Below are 20,337 nucleotides of genomic sequence, written 5' to 3' on the forward strand. Positions count from 1 at the left end.
ATGTGAGCCAATTTTTATCCCTTAAACAGAACAATTCACAATGGGAGATGTAGGAGAAGCAATAGTATGCTGCATAAAAGTAAATCAATAAGGAACATGCTGACTGAGAAGTTAACAGAGGAATGGGTTCATCGGTTTGCTGTTGCTTTTTCACTGTCCAGTCATACTCAGGAAGGTGACTTAGCTGTATTACTTAAAAGTGAATGTACTACTATGCTGCCTCTCCTCCCCTTCCACTTTTTTTTTTAGGGGGGGGAGTTACCTTTTTCTGGCAGTTTGGCTAAAGCCCCCAACCCCCTGCTTGCAACCTCCTGAAACACATCACATGCCCCAGGAGACTGCGTGACCAATCAGCGGGAAGTCACAGCCGGCTCCCACAGCCAAGATGGTTGCATCGGGGGACCGAAGACCAACAGAGAACTGACTGGGATAAAGGCAGCGCTGTACTCATGGGCTGGTGAATGTCTACTGTTGTGTTACAGTACAGTTTTTGTAGCTGTTGACTTTTAATTAAAAAACAAACAACTGGGGCCCTCATGCTGTAAAGTGCTGTTCAAACAGTTGGCGCTATATAAATCCTGAATAATAATAATAACAACCAGAGTTCCTCTTTAAGATTTATAAAGCCTGGCAGTCAGTAGACTGAAAAAAGTCTCGTCATAAATTTGGCTCTGCTGACTGCCAGGCTGTGTAAATCTTAGTAATGAATAAACAGAAAAGCAAAGTGGCATCACACTGCTGCTTCTACTTCTTTGTCCTAATCAGAAACTGGGGCAGGGACAAGACCTAATCGTACTCTTTACTGCAGCAGATAAAAGTCCGGTCTCCAGCCTGGCTCTGCTGTTTGCCATAGCTGTGTAAACCTCCAGAATAAATGGACAAAAATGCAAAACCATTGGCAGGTAAAACAGCTTTAATTGTTCTCATTAGTGTATTTAGTTTTTTGCATACAGTTCAGTCTAAAATACTTTTTGCCAAGTACAGAAAAATCTAAGAAAATCTGCTCATGATCTATATCTATTATACAATGTTTTACTTTTAGGTATGAAATGGTACACAATGACAAAACCAAATAGTCTTACCAATTAGCGGTACAGAATCTGATGTTGCAGGCATAATTTCTGCTACAAGCAGCATAAAGACAGTCAGTGACAACAGAACGGTGATGCCTAGGTTATCAGAGAAAAACAATATTTAATCCTAGAGTTTTTTTCATTTCAGCTAAAGATACAAAGTCACAATTTTTTTTTATTAATAACGAAAGACAGCATAAAGTACTGTACATGAGTATGTATAGTACTTACCATTATGGGTTCCATTGATACCTATCATAGGATCCTATGATTAAGTGACGTTTGGCTGTCACGATACGCGTGAGGACGTGGAGAGCTGCTGGTGACGTCATCCGCTCGCGGCCGCAGAGCGGAGACACAAGGATACTACATGCTGTTTATCGTCAGATGTCTGTGAGTGTTATTTTGGTTTTTATGAAATAAATTTAAAAGATTTTATGCTATGGAGGCTTCCATAGTGGCTTCCATAGTGCGTGAGCACTATTAGTCGTGGCTGCTGCTTATTAGTTTTATTATATTTTTTAGCCTAGTTGTCCGTGGTTAGGTAGATTTGCGCATTAGTTCCCCCCCTTTTTAGATACCTATCATTGCTCTCTTGCAGAGCTACAGCCACCACTAGAATCTTCTGCATCTGATACTAATGGGTGTCAGATGAATGTGCCCCCCCCCCACAATGTTCTGATTTACTAAAGGAAAATTGGCTGTTCCCTTTGCAAGTTAAGTTGCCTCTTGCAAGAGAAATTGCACTTTGCATGGGAAATCCAATATGGTAAAATGTTACTTTGCAAAGAATACTCAATAACATGCAAGAAAAATATAAAAAAATATATATTGTTTTGCACATGATTGGACGAGGGAAGTCAGTAGAGCTTGACCTCATTCACTAAGCTCTGGGGAAATGTCTCATGTAAAGTCAACAGCCCTTGCAAAGTGAACATTTTTTTTGCCTTACCCAAGTATGTTGTTTATAGCTAGATTGAAACTTTTTAGGTGCGAAGCTGTAGTTACAGCACTATCCTCTATGGGACTGCACAGTGTTAGTTTCAGACATTATGCTCCAAGTAGACAAGTATATATCCGAATACCTGAATTACAACATAAACAAATTTTACCGAATGCTCCAAATGACGTAACGAAATTCGTCCGAATTTCGGAAATTCAGACTGAAATTTGAATCTTATTTTTATATTGAACTCCATTCGAATTCTCACTACACATATTGCTGAAATCAAAGACTGTATGTGTTATTAGGGTACTATTTCAAAATAATGCTGTTTTTGTTATGCCAAAGGTCATTTAACCACTTAAGGACCACCGCACGACGATATACATCGACAGAATGGCACGGCTGGGCACAAGGGCGTACATGTATGTCCCCTTTAAGAACCCAACCGTGGGTCTTGAGCGCATCTGCACGCTCGAGACCCGGTCCAAAGCTCTGTGACTGCGCCCGTGGGACCCGTGGACCCGATCGCCGCCGGTCTCCCACGATCGGGTCACAGGAGCTGAGGAACGAGGAGAGGTGAGTGTAAACAAACCTTCCCTGTTCTTCACTGTGGCAGTGTTACAGAGAAACGCTATAACTTTTGCGCAAACCAATTAATAAACGCTTATTGCAGGTTTTTTTTACCAAAAATATGTAGAAGAATACATATCGGCCTCAACTGAGGAAAAAAAAAATGTTTTATATATTTTTGGGGGATATTTATTATAGCAAAAAGTAAAAAAAATTTACTTTTTTTTAAATTGTCGCTCTATTTTTGTTTATAGCGCAAAAAAAACGCAGAGATGATCAAATACCACCAAAAGAAAGCTCTATTTGTGGGGAAAAAAAACGCCAATTTTGTTTGGGAGCCACATCGCACGACCGCGCAATTGTCAGTTAAAGCGACGCAGTGCCGAATCGCAAAAAGGGGCCAGGTCCTTAACCTGCGTAATGGTCCGGGTCTTAACCAGATAAAGAGTCATTGTAATTAGATATGTGCACACTGAAATATTTTGTTTCAGAATTTAATTTTCGTCCGAAAAACAAATTTATTTAGTTACTCGTTTTTATTTATTTAGTTAAAAAATGCATTCGTCCGAAAATCTGAATGAATTAAGGTCGAATCTGTCATTAAAGGCTTATGGTGTCTGTCGAATGTTCTAAGAAGATTCGACGGAGCAGCTAAACTGTTGCACGCCACAATTGTAAATTTCCAGTCAATGTTCCTCCTACAAGCTATAGAAGAATTCTAATGTTGCATGACACTAGTAATAATTATATTTATAAATTATTATTACTAGTCAACCAACATTCAAATTCTTCTATAGCCTATGGGCCGAGCATTTGACCGGAAATGTATGATCGCGGCATTGTACAGTTTAGCTTCTTAGGACTTTCGACCGACAACATAAGCCTTCAATGACAGATTCAACATTTGTATGTTTTTCGCTGCTTCGACGAATCTTTGTCATTCATGTCGAATGGTCTAACCCAACACTGTCTCTATAATGTTGAATCTTTTCTCTCTATGTCGAATCTTTTCTAGCTATGTAGAATAATAATCTTGGACTAATAGAGTTAAGTTTAGGCATATTCGACCGCAGATTCGATAGACACTGATTGCTATTGTCAGCGTCATGTCGAATCTTCTATCTATATCGAAAATGAAACTAAAGCATTTTTTTATGTCGGATCTTTCGGATTTCGGATTCTGCGCGTTCATTTTCGTTTTCTTAAAACAATAACGAAAATACCCGAAATTCAGACGAAAATGCATTCGGACAAAAACGAATGCACATGTCTAATTGTAATCATTTGATGAAGATTTTTCTTTTGCTTGTTCACTTTGATGAATTTGAATCGAAAACAATATAACATTTTCATTTCAACCGATTCGAAAATGTATAGATTTCATCGCTTTGAATTAAAAAAAATGGTACATTCGAAGAAAAATCGCAAATTTAGAATACAAATTCTGAATACGAATTCCGAATACAAATTCAGAATGCAAATTCCGAATACAAATCCTGAATACGAATTCCAAATATGAATTCCGAATGCGAATTCCGACAACAAATTGAATGAATCAACCAAATTTAACTAAACGAAATAACTAGATTAACGAATCAAAACTAAACGTCTTTTTTCATCATGCACATGTCTGGCTCCAATAATTTCCTAGCACCCAGTTCAGTCATTTTTACCCGTTTTTAATAAAATTTAATATTTTGCATAGTATTGCAGGCAGCTAATTGGTCAGTTTGAACATGTATACTGCATGCTTTATCCTACATATTTCCTTGATTTTCATTAGAAAAGATGTTTAAAACAACACCATATTGGTTTAGCACAGCGAAAAGTGAAAAAAGACCATTTATCAAAGAAAACGCAATCACAATTTGAAGGAGTTTTAGAAGTAGTATTATTTTAGCTTTGTTATTTGTAACTGTGAAAAGCACTTTTGTGTAATGTGCATTTCATATTACTTTTTGAGTACAATGGAATATAAAAACATTGGGCCATATTCACATACATTTCCGCTACGCAGCGGCGGCGTAACGTAATCCATTTACGTTACACTGCCGCAAGTTTGCAGCGTAAGTGCCTGATTCACAAAGCACTTACCTGTAAACTTGCGGCGGTGTAACGTAAATGCGCTCGGCGCAAGCCCGCCCAATTCAAATGGGGCGGGCACCATTTAAATTAGGCGCGTTCCCGCGCCGAGCGTACTGCGCATGCTCCGTCTGGTAAATTACCCGACGTGCATTGCGCTAAATGACGTCGCAAGGACGTCATTGGTTTCGGCGTTAACGTAAATGGCGTCCAGCACCATTCACGGACGACTTACGCAAACGACGTGATGTTTTAAATTTCGACGCGGGAACGATGGCCATATTTAACTTGGCTTAGAACACCTAGGGCTCAGCCCTAATTTTACGACGCGTATCTCGACAGAAACGACGTAAAGCGACGGGTAACGCGGACGTTCGGGGATCGCCGTAAATAGTCATTTGCATATTCTACGCCGACCGCAATGTCCTCGCCACCTAGTGGCCGGCATAGAATTGCATCCTAAGATCCGACAGTGTAAGTCAATTACACCTGTCGGATCTTAGGGCTAGCTATGCGTAACTGATTCTATGAATCAGCCGCATAGTTAGGACGGGCCGGTCACAGAGATACGACGGCGTATCAGGACATACGCCGTTGTATCTCTTTTGTGAATCTGGCCCATTGTTACCAGTTTACCCTCGTACACATGACCGGTTTTCCTGGCAAGAAAACTGCTGGGAGAGCTTTTTGCAGTGAAAACCGGGCATGTGTATGCTCCCCGGGAGAACCTGCTCTCTATTTTCCCGCTTTTTTTTTCACCAGAATTACTACATTTGCCAATGGAAAACACTGCAAGGCAGTGCCGAGGGAGCATAAGCCCTCTACACACGGCCGGGATTGCCGGCCAAAGCTCTCCCCGCAGTTTTCCCGGTGGACTTTATACCGCTGGGAATCCCGGCCGTGTGTACAGTGTTTAAGTGTTAGACTTGGTGATTTTATTTTTCAGATCAAACTCATACCTTCTAACAGTGCCATTTTTTGTGTGATTGCCTTGATTTTCAGGTCTTGCATCCTGTCTTTGTTGTAGGTGTGATATGTCCAACTATAGTCAAACTGAGACATGTTTTTGAGGAGGGGTAGAGGATTGGATGGAGTGGAATTTGCCCTGTGTTTTAAATGTTTTTGTTTAGAAGAGGAGCGTGACTTGCTGTATTTTGAGAAGTTGATTTCATTTTTTTTTTATGTATGGATGTATTCCTGATCATTTATGTACAGTTGTACGAACGTTTTACATGCTGACTTTTAATTAAATTTTAATTGCTGCACTACTATCTTTCTACCTATGAAACATTTCAAAGAACATTAAGGTTTTTGTAAATTGTTATTTAGCAAATTAGTCAAACCTATAATACTGTACCTAGACGCTGAAGCAATAATTAGCAGACAATATTATAAGACACAATTCTGAATCTGAGAACATATTTTATGTATCTTTTCCATTCATACTTAAATAATCTATTACACACCTAGAGATATCTTCTCTCCTGAATCAGCGGGCAGGAGGAACACAAGCAATGCCAACCCAGATATAAGGACACACGGTATCAGTAAATTTAATCCATAGTATAAAGTGCGTCTACGCATGGTCACTGTGTAGGTAACATCAGGGTATGGCTCCTTGCAGCAGTCATAATATAGTTCATTTCTTTTCCCCGGCACATCTACGAGATGTAGAAGATATTGTAAAAAAAAACAAAAAACACATCATTAACAGTAGCACAGCATTAGAAGATTTTCCATTGTAAGATAAAACTTAAGGTCTTTTCAGTGGAAGCTGTCTTTTGCTAAAGACCTGCTCCACAGATACCACCCACAGCTATTATATTTGGCTATTACATTTGGCTCATTCTTTGGCTTAGGGACTTCCAAACTATGGCCCTTCAGCTACTGCGGAACTACACGTCCCATGAGGCATTGTAAAACGCTGACATTCACAGGCATGATGAGAATTGTAGTTCCTGAACAACTGGAGGGCCAAAGTTTGGAGACCCCTGGCTTAGAGGATGACTAAAACCTATTGGGATTAGATTTCCATTGGAAATTCTCTCTGCTATGGTAATATGATCTCCAGGGTTGATTTACTAAAACTGGAGAGTGCATAATCTGGTGCAGCTGGGCATGGTAGCCAATCAGATTCTAACTTCACCTTGTTCATATAAGTTTTGACCAAAAAAAATGGAAACTAATTGGTTTCTATGCAGAGGTGCTCATAGTATATAAAAGACTGATTAATTAGTTAAAACATTAACAACAAAAAAATAATTGTTACTGATCCAAGTAAACCTTTAAAGGGAGGGTAAGTCCATGCAGAAAAACATGTTGACAGTAAAATGAAGAAATGGTAACTGCGCTGTGGGGAAGGGGTGAAGGAAAGGGGGAAGGGAGAGGAAAAAAAGGGGGACCATGAGTGGACTAAACAGTGAGGAAGAGAAAATAACCTTATGGTACTGCAATAAACAATACAAATGGGTGTTTATAAAAGTGCGGTAAACAAACACCTATAATATATATAAGGGTTAACAATAAAGACTCATAATATAAATCCTGATGTATGCATAGGACCCAAAATGCAGGAAAATAGTGCAGAAAAAATATAATATAAATATATAATATATATGTGTAGCAAAAATTACACATGTGATAAAGTCCCATCCATAGAAAACAGGTATAGTAGTCCAGTAATGCTCCACAGAGCAGTGTCTAGATGAAACACCTCCACCCAAGATGCAGTGTGCCAGATAGAATCTTCAGTGATAGCACCTCCTGGCTGTTTGCCCAAACAGCTAAGCAAAGTCACAGATCAAAACTGGATGTGGAGACTGATAGACACCTTCTCCTAATTCCTGGGACAGCTCTCAGCAGCCAATATGTGTCATGGAAAAAGAAAAAATACATGGAGAGTGCATATAGCGTGACACTGTGAGGGAACCTCAAAAGAAAGGTAAATCTTGAGATGATGCACTAAAATGAAGCAAAAAAGCAGCGGTCATCAAACCACGAGTCTAACTCGTATCCCCCTCAGAGTGTCAGCTCTGCAGGTGGAGGTATGTTCTGATCCTCATACGTCCAATGGCAAGGCTCGGTGTGTAGCATTCTGTATTTTTCCTTTCCTAGTGACTATCCATGCATATATTGACAGTACTGGATGAGAAAGGAGAGTGATCAGAGGGTTGCCGTCATCTGTATGCTCCCACTGTGTTGATATCTTGACCAATGCTACAGTGGATGTCGCACATCAGTACTGTTTGTCAGCATGGCCTGGACCAAAATGGGCTGCAAATAATTGCAGATGCTTTGAGAGATTAAACATTTCCAGTGTAAGTATTTCAGCTGGGTGTTTAGCTTCTGGGAGATCAGCTTTGAGGAAGTAGGGTGGAATAAAAACAGCAGAATCTGTCATTGGAGACGATAATCATATATTCACATCAATAGCACACATTGGCCTTAATCTGAACTTCTGTAGGTATTTTTTATGTAGTATCTGTTTGACCAGATATAGAGGTATGTTTACCAACACAATAAACTCCTCTCAGCTCTATGTTTTAGTGTTACCTAAACTTTATCAAAATCACATTTTCTAATACATCATCAACACTCCTGCCAAAATTCTTAATGCTAAAAAGATCATTCTAAAGGCAATACACATACAATTGTGTATACATAATATAGGAGATCTTTCTATACAGCTCAGTTTCTTACTGTATATATGTTGATGGAAATCAGTGTTCAACAGCTTAAAATAGGTTATGTGAAAAGTATCTCCTTCCTTCTCTTGAGGAATTAGGCTCTAAATGACAGATGGTGCTAAAAGGGTTTCGGTTACATTTCAAATCAATGCTATGAAGTGTATAGAAATTTAAACATGCATTCAAGGAAATCTGGGTTTGTAAATGTATATGCATTGACTTAAATGTGTGTCAAAGGTAAAAGAAATCCTGGAACATTATCTGCCCAGTTATAAAAACAAATGAAAGCACAAGGAAATATAGTAATAATGAACTAAAATTAATTCACCATAAATTCAAGTTAGAATAACAAGAGAGACGTATTTTTTATACATTAACATGAACCAGTATCAGCCTATTAAAAGAAGGAAAAAAAAAAAAAAAGAAGGAAACTTTATTTTATTTTTTATTTATTTTATATTTTAAAACTAATTTCTCTTTTATATTATGCTCGAATTACCAGGTAGACAGCAGATCAGATAAGATTCTATGAAATCCTTAGGTTGGCCATACATTATACAATGTTCTTGTACAATGTTCCTTTGCATTTACCAAAACCATATAATATGAGGTCAAACCTAAACACTTTCAATTTGTATGCAATCAGGCAGGCCCTTGCACTACATAGTTGAAGGTAAATATAAAAGAAATTGAATAAGAAAATAGTTTAATGTATGGACAGCTTTTAAGCTTGGAATCAGCTTGATCTTGAAAAATATCAAATGTGGACAAGGCAATGAAACTATCAACTCTCTCAATAACAACAATTACCTATTACAGTATCTATTATATCTTTCCTTCTTGCCTGTATTTATGAACAGACCCTTGAAGTATCTTTTGTCTCTTTCAGACAATGGCAGAACTTTGCTTGTAACCATAAGCAAATGTTGTGTCTGTATCAGTGGCGGCCCATCCATTAGTGGCACAGGGGCGCCGCCCCCCTAATCCATTTGCCCAGCCCCTAATCTACATGCAGGGTGCTGAACGCATGGATTCCAATGTTTTTTTTGTTTAGAAGTACATGATTACAGTAGACCCAGATGCTCTAATTGGCTTTAAAAAGGGTGAGCTCGGGACAAAGAGCGCTGCGCCCCAAGCCCACCCAGTGGTGTGATACTCCTAGGCAATCAGGAAGCGGGACCCTGGGAACCAATTGGCCATTAGTCCTTACTCCTGATTGGCCAGGAGGAAAAATAACCTCTGTGACTTGAGAGGAGATACAGGGGACAAAGCCGCCACCTAGATGGTGTAAAAATGCCAGCTGGCGGGGGGCCTGGCAGGCGACATGCAATCGATCAAGCGCCTGGGGCAATGATTGATCGAGCGAGCGCCGGAGGGGGGTTTGGGGTTGAGTTATGTGGTAGGTTGGCTGGCCAAGAAAATTGCGCACCAGCCGCCACTGGTCTGTATAATTCCTAATGATGACAATGCCAAATAGCTGCAGGTAAGTTGACCCAAAAGCAACAAATATTGAAAAGGTACAACATCCTCTTAGCTACTTAAGTATGTGTTACGTTATCTTAATTAAAAAAAGGCTTTGTTCAGCTTTCTCACCTACTAGATCCCATTCTCCATTAGAAATGTAATTTGAAATATCCGCTTCCAACATTTGCAAGTCAAGTAGCCATCCATTATGAGTCCAAGATCCAAATTTTAATTTGCACTTTTGCACATCAAAAGGAAACCACCGCACATCTATATAGCATGTGCTCTTTAAAATTCCTGAAAAAATGTAAGTTAAGATAAGTTAAGTTATTGTATTGAGTTATTATCATTGTAATCGTTTTACTATTAACATGGTGCTTAAGATTCATAAGTAACACTGTTTGTCAACTCAGCATTTATAATTAAAAAGGAAGTGTATAGCTTTTGAAGTTTTCAAGTTATATCCTCTATGAGCAACTCAAAAGAACAGGGATCTTGGAGGAAGTAGGGTCAAAAACTGCACTGAGACCAAGGAAGCTAGGAGCAGATTGGTAGTTCTGGGACCATAGTGAGTGATACATGTACACTAAGGCACAAGGGGCCAGATTCACAGTCGAGATACGACGGAGTATCTCAGATACTCCGTCGTATCTCTCAGAGTATCTATGCGACTGATTCATAGAATCAGTTACGCATAGATATCCATAAGATCCGTTCGAAAAAATTACGTCACTGCACACAAAGCACGGCGGGAATTCCGAAACAGAGCATGCGCAGTAGGTCCGGGAGCACGCCTAATTTAAATGGCACACGCTCATTTGAATTGGCCCACCTTGTGCCGGAACTATTTACGATACACCGACGCAAGTTTCCAGGTAAGTGCTTTGTGGATCGGGCACTAAAACTGGAAACTTGCGGCGGTGTAACGTAAACGGGTTACGTTACACGGCCGCAAATGTATGTGAATCTGGCCCAAAGCATCCAGGAAGCTCCAGCTTTACTGTGATTTGGGTTGCGGGTTGTGTATGGTCAGCAGGGTTCAGATTGCATTGTCCCTAAGGCCTTGTACACACGATCAGTCCAAACTGATGAAAACGGACTGATGGTCTGATGGACTGATGGTCTGATGGTCTGATGTGCCTACACACCATCAGTTCAAAATCCGATCGAGTCTAACGCGGTGACGTAAAACACAACTACGTGCTGAAAAAAACGAAGTTCAATGCTTCCAAGCATGCGTCGACTTAATTCTGAGCATGCACAGGTTTTGAACCAATGCTTTTGCGTACTAACCATCGGTTTTGACCGATCGGTCATCAGTCCATCAGTCCGATTTTAAAGCAAGTTCTAAAACTTTGGACTGAAGTACAAAAGTCTGATGGGCCATACACACGGTAGGTTTGGACTGATGAAACTGAACCTCATTCCGTTTTCATCAGTTTGGACTGATCGTGTGTACAGGGCCTATGTGTCTGAAAATCCTGTATACACTCAAGAAGACAGTGAACAAGAGAGGTCCCTCAGAATCCTGACTTAGCATAAGCCAATCAGGTATGTCAGAGTGAAAACCTTGAGTGCTGATGAAGCTTTTCCTGGCACTGCACCCTAACAACTAGCATTTTCAGGAAGAGAGGCCAGGTATGGCAGTGTCCATGCTTCCCCCGATGACAGGTTTGCTTTAAGGTTCCCTTGCTAAACATTTTACATGATTAAAAAACAAAACAAAAAAACCCTGAGATTTAAAAATTAGTCCAATGAAGTTAAAGTTTGTTTTGTGGGGGCTAAAGATTAACACTGACCTGGTGGAATATATTGGCAGGCACCAGTAGAGTTGACCAAGACATTAGTATGAAAAGTTGCATCAAATCTTTCATCTGCACTGAAACACAAACAGAGAAAAGGAGTTAAAGGACAGTGGTAGCGATTAGGGGCAATATGCCGATGCTGAGTGATATAGACCAGTGTTTCTCAACTCCAGTCCTCAAGGCGCCCCAACAGGTCATGTTTTCAGGCTTTCCATTATTTTGCACAGGTGATTAAATCATTTTTACTGCCTTAGTAATTACCACAGCCATTTGATCTGAGGGAAATCCTGAAAACATGACCTGTTGGGGCGCCTTGAGGACTGGAGTTGAGAAACACTGATATAGACTAATAAACAGCTAATTACTTGTCAGGTACCATCATGAGATATAGGGACACAAATTTCATAATTTATAGCTTTTTATAATATGTGTTAAGTACATTTCCTGGATAAGGATAAAACCACACACATAGAATATTCCTGGGCCCCAACAAAATATTTTAGAAATTATGAAATCGTAGTTGATAGTTCTTATGTTACATTACTTTTAGGCATGAAATCCTAAATATGAGAATATGAGAAAAGATTTGCCATAATATAGACAAAAAGAGCTTATTATACAAAAGTAGTCGATTCATCAGAGCCACACTCTTTACTGTGGTAAATTAAATGAAGAGTCCCCACCACAACAACAAAAATATCCCAAAGTTAACAAATAAGTTCCAAGTTACTATTAGCCAGATTCACGTAGATGGCCGCAACTTTAAGGCGGCGTAGCTTAGGCATTTAAGCTACGCCGCCGTAAGTTAGCGAGGCAAGTACATGATTCTCAAAGTACTTGCCTGTAAGGTAAGGTGGTGTAACCTACAGCGGGCGGGCGTAAGGGCGCCTAATTCAAATTTAGCTGAGGGGACGTGTTTTATGTTAATGGGGCTTGACCTGACGTTTTTTTTGAACTGCGAATGCGCCGTGCGCCTACATTTCCCGGTGTGCATTGCGGCTAAGTCCGCCGCACGGGCCTATTGATTTAGACGTGGACGTAAACGACGTAAATCCCTATTCACGGACGACTTACACAAACGACGTAAAAATTTCGAATTTCGACGCGGGAACGGCGGCCATACTTAACATTACTATTCCATCTATTTGATTGAATAACTTTAGGCCTGTAATGCGTTACGGAAACGGCGTAAATGTACTGCGGCGGCCGGACGTACGTTCGTGAATAGGCATATCTACTGATTTACATATTCTACGCCGACCGCAATGGAAGCACCACCTAGCGGCCAGCCTCAATATTGCAACCTAAGATAGGACGGTGCAAGCCGTCGTATCTTAGATATGTTTAAGCGTATCTCTGTTTGAGAATACATTTAAACATAGGTCGGCGCAGATTCTGAGTTAGGTCGGCGTATCTACTGATACGCCGACCTAACTCTTACTGAATCTAGCTATATATGCATAACCCAGAGTGTTGGATATTATTTGTGGTAAGTCATTCAACCCACCACATCATAGTTTCTGCAGCAGAATGTAACAGTTTATAAGGTGGCGGTACAGCAGGATGGCATCACCCCATTCTATGGTTAAAGCTTATAGTGAAGCCAATTGCAATGACAGTAGTACATATAAAGTAGTTTCAGACAGAATAAAGCAATCCAGTGGATGACCTAAGTTGTACTGCATATCAGTAAGCCCACCAGAGCACATACACATGGATCGAGATCCCTGTTAGGAGTTCTTGCAGAAATAGTAAGCAATGGAGCAATAAATGGATTGATCTCAGGGGGCAGACTAATGTCAGGAAGACATCTACGCAGCATTGGTGGACTTTTGTCTACCACTGTGTATTGTACTGGTTTGCTAACATTGAAGCTTTGCTGCCACCAGTAGAGCTCTGTCAGAGGAGATTGCATCACATTTCTCTTGTTTGCAGATTACAGGTACCCTTGTTTTAAGGGTGATCACTCCTATTCAAATTTTATGCTTCGTACCACGATCAGTTTTCCCAACGGGAAAACTGTGAGGAGAGCTTTTGGCCGGGAATCCCGGCAGTGTGTATGCCTAAAAACCGCCAGACAAAATAAAAGAACCAGTTCTCTTTTTTCCTGCCTGGAAAATCGGCGGACTTTTGCCCGGTGGTTTTTGGCATTTTTCCTATGGGAAAAACTGCGATGGAGCATACACACGGCCGGGATTCCTGGCCAAAGCTCAATCACAGTTTTCCTGTTGGGAAAACCGACCATGTGTAGGGGAAAGACTGAACCGAGCAGGTTCTCGGCTTTCCCCTCGGGAACTTTTCCAGTCGGAAATCCCGCACGTGTGTACGGGGCATAAGGGTCCCACCACTATCAGATTGGTTTATTCTTCCACTAGCCAGTAGTTGCAAATGGATTGTACACAGTAGATAGGCTTTACTGCTATTTGTACTGTTGAACTATCTGATATTTATTGTAGTTACTGCTGTTAATTTTTTTTTGCTCATCTATTGCGTCTTGGCAGGTCTGTTACACAGGTACCTGGGATAAAGAACATTTACCTGTTACCCTTATGATTGTTTTCGTTTTTGAAATTGCATTAGCCATAACATTGTTACATCTGTTTAAGCTGAACCTCTCTTGTAGAGCTTATTCCTGCTTAAATATAGTCTATTTTATTAGTACTGGTATGTAAGTGAGTTGTCAGATCCAGTTAGGGGCAAGTCATCACTGGGCAGGATTGAAAAAAAAACATTCTAGAAGCTCCTTAGGGAGTCATAGCTACACACAGATAAAATTATACTCACATCCTGCACAACCTCCAGACACGTGATACCTGTCACTCATACAGCTCCCCAGACAGGTGATGAAACTGCATCCCACAGGGCAAATTACAACGGTGATCTGCAGACATCCCTGATAGGTGACAACCAGGACATTGCAAAATCCTTTCCACACAGGCAACACAAGAGACACACAAACCCTTCGATATGAGACATCTGTAAAATCCCTAGACATAAAAATCCATAATTTATCTCACAACTGTCACCCTAAACAGGCGTGACCTACACAAAAACACCCAGCCCAGGTAATGAAAAGTAGGTGCATTATCAAGTCCTCCAAAATCAGCAATAATTGGCAACTGTCAATCTGGCACTCACATACCATGCCATTCCATTGACAATACCATGTCAAACCATTGGGTTTAGCCGAGCAGTTTGTTTTAGAAGATAAATAGATTAAAAGGTAAAGCAAATTCTCTCTGTGGCTTGTATGGAGGATTGACTGTTGTCTCTGTGCACTATTCCAAAATACCTGTTCAACAAAAAAAAGTCTGCTATAAGCAGTTTATACAGTTTTAACTGTAGGACTGTAGGACTGTAGGCTCCTGCTTATGTAAATAATGAACTAAATAATGAAGGGTAACAGTTATATCACTGCAAAAAAAAATGTTCATTAATAACCAGGGTTAAGAACAACTGTGTTTAAATTTCATTGGCTCCAGAGAAGCTGAATTTGTGGTGCCAATTCAGAGTCCTGAGCAGGAGAGGAGCTAGCTGGAGGAAGGATATGAAATGTCAACACTGACAACTAGCGCACATTGAACACTGAACTGTAACAGGGCTGAGCGAGGGAGGAGTGGGACCCTAGGAGCCTGGACATTGTCACAGCTCAGATAAGATACCCCTAGTGTACATGGACAAGGGAGGAGCAGGTTGTGAACATGCAGAGTAATGTCCAGAAAGAAGAAACTCGATCTCTAACTGACTTTGTGTCAGCACCCGAGTCTCCCCCTACCAGGGAAGGTCAGACAAGCAGGACAATACAGTAGCAACCATTGCTACCCATAAAATAGTCACCAGAGCTCTCTCAAGCAGTCACAATTGTTCTACCTTCCACACTGTACAAATCTGTGCTGAAAAACTTGTCCTGTACGTTGGCAGGACAGTTATGGTGAAAGTTAAAGGGGTTGTAAAGGTAAAACATTTTTTTTTAAAATAACAAATATGTCATACTTACCTCCACTGGGCAGCTCGTTTTGCACAGAGTGGCCCCGAACCTGGTCTTCTGGTGTCCCTCGTGGCTGTTTCGGCTCCTTCCCGCAAAAACTAACCACCTTCATGCGAGCTTGCATGGTGGTTAGTTTTTGCGGGCTCGCTACCGTGATACAGCTGATCACTGTATCACTTGGCCCCACCCCCCGGTGCGCTACATCATTGGATGTAATTGACAGTAGCGCAAGCCAATGGCTACGCTGCTTTCAATCAACCAATGAATGAGCTGAGAAGCCCGGCCGAGAAGCCAGCGCATTCATGGTGCGGGACTTTCGAGGGGTCAGGTAAGTAAATGGGGGGCTGGGGGGCCGCTAATCCTCTAAAGTTTTTTCACCTTAATGCATAGAATAAAAAACGTGTACCTTTACAACCCCTTTAAAGTAAAATTCCTGAATATGTTAGGAATATACTGGGACTTTTCAGGTTTGTAGCACCTGAAAAGTCCCAGTATATTTCTAACATATTCAGGAATTTGAGCATTAACAGCAATGGATGTGGTGTCACAATATAGCCCAGCTCCAGGAAATGAAAATGAAGTCCAATCTTGCAGTGTGTGTGGGGAGAGAGGGGCCTCTTTCACCTACCTGTTTTCATGCTCTGGCCAGCTGCCCTGCTCTCTTCCTCCACTAAAACCTCAGCTTCATCACACACCATAAAGGAACATTAACCCTGTATGGTATGATGAGGGGGCTTGAGTGTGCTCTGAGCATGCGCCACCACCGCTCGGGCAAGCTCATACACATTCTGTCATTTTCAGACAGGTGGGCGCATGTGCAGTGACATATTGGTGCTGGGCAGCTCCATTTTTGAATGTAAGGCAGCAGTGGCACTTTGTAAGGTCTCAGTGGTGGCGCGCAGTAAGTCCCCTCCACAGCCTCTGACATCTGTACCATGTCCGCAGCCTCTGACATCGGTACCATGTCCACGGCCTCTGACATCTGTACCATGTACACAGCCTCTGTCCTGTACCATGTCCACAGCCTCTGACCTGTACCATATCCATAGCCTCTGTCCTGTACCATGTCCACAGCCTCTGTCATGTACCATATCTGCAGCCTCTGTCCTGTACCGTGTCCGCAGTCTGAATTTATGGGAGGTGTCGGGGGGTATTTAAGCAGCCCACTCGCCCATGATCCTTGTCGGTTCCAGTGCGGGATGCTACACGTCACTGGGCCGACTCTTCCCCCACTCACTTTGTGCTTGTAAGTCTGTACATTTGCTTACAAGTGTGTTTCGGCTTCTCTGTTCCTGGTCTTCGTCTGCAGTTCTCGCTCGCTGCCACAGGTAGGATTCAAACCTTTCGTATAATGTTGCGATTCATTAGGTTTCTTACCCTGCACCCCTTTTCATAGTTAGCTGCCTCCGACTTGTTGTCGGTCGTGTCCCGACATTATTCAGCACAGGCGTAGTAGATTCGTAGGTTCCCTCTGCCTTGGGTATCATCCCATCCACAGCATACGATTCTGTCGCAGATCTAAGCCTTTAGAGACGCTGTCGGTCGTTGTCCGATATCACTTAACATAGGCTTCGCTGGTTGTAGGATTCACTGTCTATGGGGTCGCGGTCTCATCCATTGGAGATTAACATTTAATGATTGCACAGGTTCTGTGGCTGATTGAGGTGGTAAATAGACCCACCTGGTGCCTTGTCTGCACTTTGATTAGCCTGGGGGGCTGGGTGGTTGGTATGTGTTCAGTTTTAGAGTAGGGTGCAGAACCCTAAAAACTCTCCACAGTCTGATTCTTATCGGAGTCATTTCATACACTCTACAACTGATTCATTCGGATACATAGCACACCCACTACAGTCCAATTCAAACCTATTCGCTTTGGCGGCACAATGGTTTTGCATCAGACGCTTTGCACACTATTTGCATAGGATTGTGTCTTTTACCCTACCTACCATTTCGCTTTGGCCTACCTCATTTACTCTACTTAGGCATCTACCCTAACAACCGATTCAGATCGGATCCATTCGTTCATCGTAGTCCGATTCGAGTCCAGTTGCATCAGCGGCACAACGATTCGTATCACTTACACTATACACAATGTTTTTGTACCAGTTTCATGTCCTACCCTACAACCGATTTGTATCAGGTCCTTTTTCCATACCCGTTACAATCCGTTTCGAGTCTAGCATCCCTGCGGTACTACAATTCGTATTAAATTAATTTACTCACACAATAAACCCACAGCCACAACCGGTTAGGGTTACAGTTTTAGTCCTAAATATTTAAATTCTTTTATCTTTTTTTTTGCCTGCCAAAAAGGCCACTTTTGCTACTTGCAATCCATGTAACCACGTCTCCTGCAGCATAGACACTTGCAAATCGTAGAGACACTTGCAATACTTGCAACCACATCTCTAGCAGCACAAACAGCTGGCTGCACAAACTTAAGTGTGCATACAAGCACAACTTCTTGCAATCATTACAAGCAGAGTCCCAGTGGGACACAATCAGCCACACGTCATTTAGTGGCACTTAAACTGGCCATTCATCTCCAGTGGCATGCGAGTCACTCATCGTTTTCTCTCTCATTTCTTCCTTAGGTCAGTCAAGTTCAGGTTTCATGTAAAGAAAATGGTATATGGCGCACGATCCAATAAAGCATACAAAAATAGAAGAGGTGTATAAAGTTATTATCAAATAAAGTCCATCTAGAAAAACTTGAAAAAGATGAGGGCTAGTGTCCAAAAAAGTCCTGATTGTCAGTATATAATGGTGGCTGTAGGAGACACTTGGCGGCAGCACCTGAAGCAGAAGCAGACTTCTGAAGGAATCAAAGAAACAAAAGACAAGATGCGCCATAATTTAATAATTAAATAAATAAAAGACAATAGAATGGCTACTCACAAAAGAAGAATTAACACAGGCAATGAATGAGATGCAAGCCTGGAGTCACTATGGTGTCGTCATCTGTAGGGATCCATGTCCAGGGCAGCTGCACGCTGAGAATGTTACACACACAGGGATCAGGAAACCAGTAGAGACGATGAGATGCGGCGTGCGTTCCACTGTGGGGCACAGCGTGCCGTCGTCGCACCGGAAGTGACGTGGAAGTCCAGGCCAGCCAATCGGATAACGCGTTTCACAGCGTCAGCTGTTTCGTCAGATCCATACTGAAAAACTGTTTCCCACATCCTCTGACAAAGTGATTATTGCAGCCATATGCCATGCATGTCATTGGCATACTTGTTCGTACTCACCGATGCCATGTAAAATAGGCAGATTATCACCCAAAAAATTGATGCAAATAGATGTATCTGGAGCAGGACTTGAACTGCCCTAATACCAGACTTAATAATTACGCGGAATCCCCCGTTATGTAGTTCGGTACATGAAATTCCTTACTGCTGTATGTTTATCGCATTTTCACCCTTCGGTCAAAGAAGCTCAGAACGTTTTTTTTGTGTGATAATCTGCCTATTTTACATGGCATCGGTGAGTACGAACAAGTATGCCAATGACATGCGTGGCATATGGCTGCAATAATCACTTTGTCAGAGGATGTGGGAAACAGTTTTTCAGTATGGATCTGACGAAACAGCTGATTCTGTGAAACGCGTTATCCGATTGGCTGGCCTGGACTTCCACGTCACTTCCGGTGCGACGACGGCACGCTGCGCCCCACAGTGGAACGCACGCCGCATCTCATCGTCTCTACTGGTTTCCTGATCCCTGTGTGTAACATTCTCAGCGTGCAGCTGCCCTGGACATGGATCCCTACAGATGACAACACCATGGTGACTCCAGGCTTGCATCTCATTTATTGCCTGTGTTAATTCTCCTTTTGTGAGTAGCCATTCTATTGTCTTTTATTTATTTAATTATTAAATTATGGCTCACTGCACTTAGATTGGCGCATCTTGTCTTTTGTTTCTTTAAGTTCAGGTTCCATCCTGCACCAGGTTGGACGTTATTCCCCCCCCCCCCCAAAAAAAAAGAGGATCTCATCTTCACCAGGGCCAGTTGAATAGCAGGGGGGACAGTTTGTTGCAGGTAAAAGGAAAATATATATTACACTTATGTCACCCTCGCTACAGGTTTTCCGGTTCGACTGAGTTTTGATCCCTACCAGGACCTTGCTATTAGGGCGTCAGTCAGGTGTTTAGTTCACAGGTTCCTCTGTCACATTATCCTGCAGCACTCTTTAACTATTTGTTTACTTCACGTACACAATTTGACATGATCATCAGGCATTAGTTACTGTCACATGTGTCTCTGCGTTGCACTCTGTTTTCAAAGTGCGACCCTTCACCTCCACAGACAAGGTCGCTAATACGTTGAGCTTGCTGACAGTGCAAGCATTAGCAGGCCGAGCATACAGTATGTCACAGACTACAGACCACAGCATTCCTACATAGGCCGTACCAGACTGCAGCTGTTTGCCCCAGTACACCCTGGGGCTCTGGTCTATAGGTTTGTGCTCAGCACAGACAGGCACCAACAGGCACCCGAGCATTGGTTACCTGGCCAGTCACTTCCTGGCTCACATCGGTTGCTATGCACTCTTTAGAGTTTTCAAAATTTTCACTCTACAGAGCTCTACACAATAGAATCCAGTCGGCTCCTCCCTGCGCCTGTCGTTTCTTACCCTGTACTTCTCCTTTTTCATCATATCCAAGTTTCTGTATCAAACTCCACTCACTATCCTACTGATATGCCTCTTCTTAACACA

At 41.8% G+C, this 20,337-nt stretch overlaps 1 protein-coding gene across 2 annotated transcripts in view; it reads right to left on the bottom strand.

The window, feature by feature from the left end:
• LOC120913924 (neuronal acetylcholine receptor subunit alpha-7-like) overlaps positions 1-20,337 on the bottom strand; it is a 252,605-nt gene that overhangs the window by 100,128 nt on the left and 132,140 nt on the right. The window contains exons 5-8 of one of the 2 annotated variants that reach the window (XM_040324284.1): positions 11,621-11,700; positions 9,951-10,118; positions 6,138-6,332; positions 1,083-1,169 (exon numbers count right to left, since the gene is read on the bottom strand). In XM_040324284.1, coding sequence (XP_040180218.1) covers positions 1,083-1,169; positions 6,138-6,332; positions 9,951-10,118; positions 11,621-11,700 — 530 coding nt within the window. The remainder of the gene's footprint in view (positions 1-1,082; positions 1,170-6,137; positions 6,333-9,950; positions 10,119-11,620; positions 11,701-20,337) is intronic. The other variant, XM_040324290.1, reaches the window with a different exon arrangement.

This window comes from Rana temporaria, chromosome 1, assembly GCF_905171775.1.
Source record: "Rana temporaria chromosome 1, aRanTem1.1, whole genome shotgun sequence".
Lineage (NCBI taxonomy): Eukaryota > Metazoa > Chordata > Amphibia > Anura > Ranidae > Rana > Rana temporaria.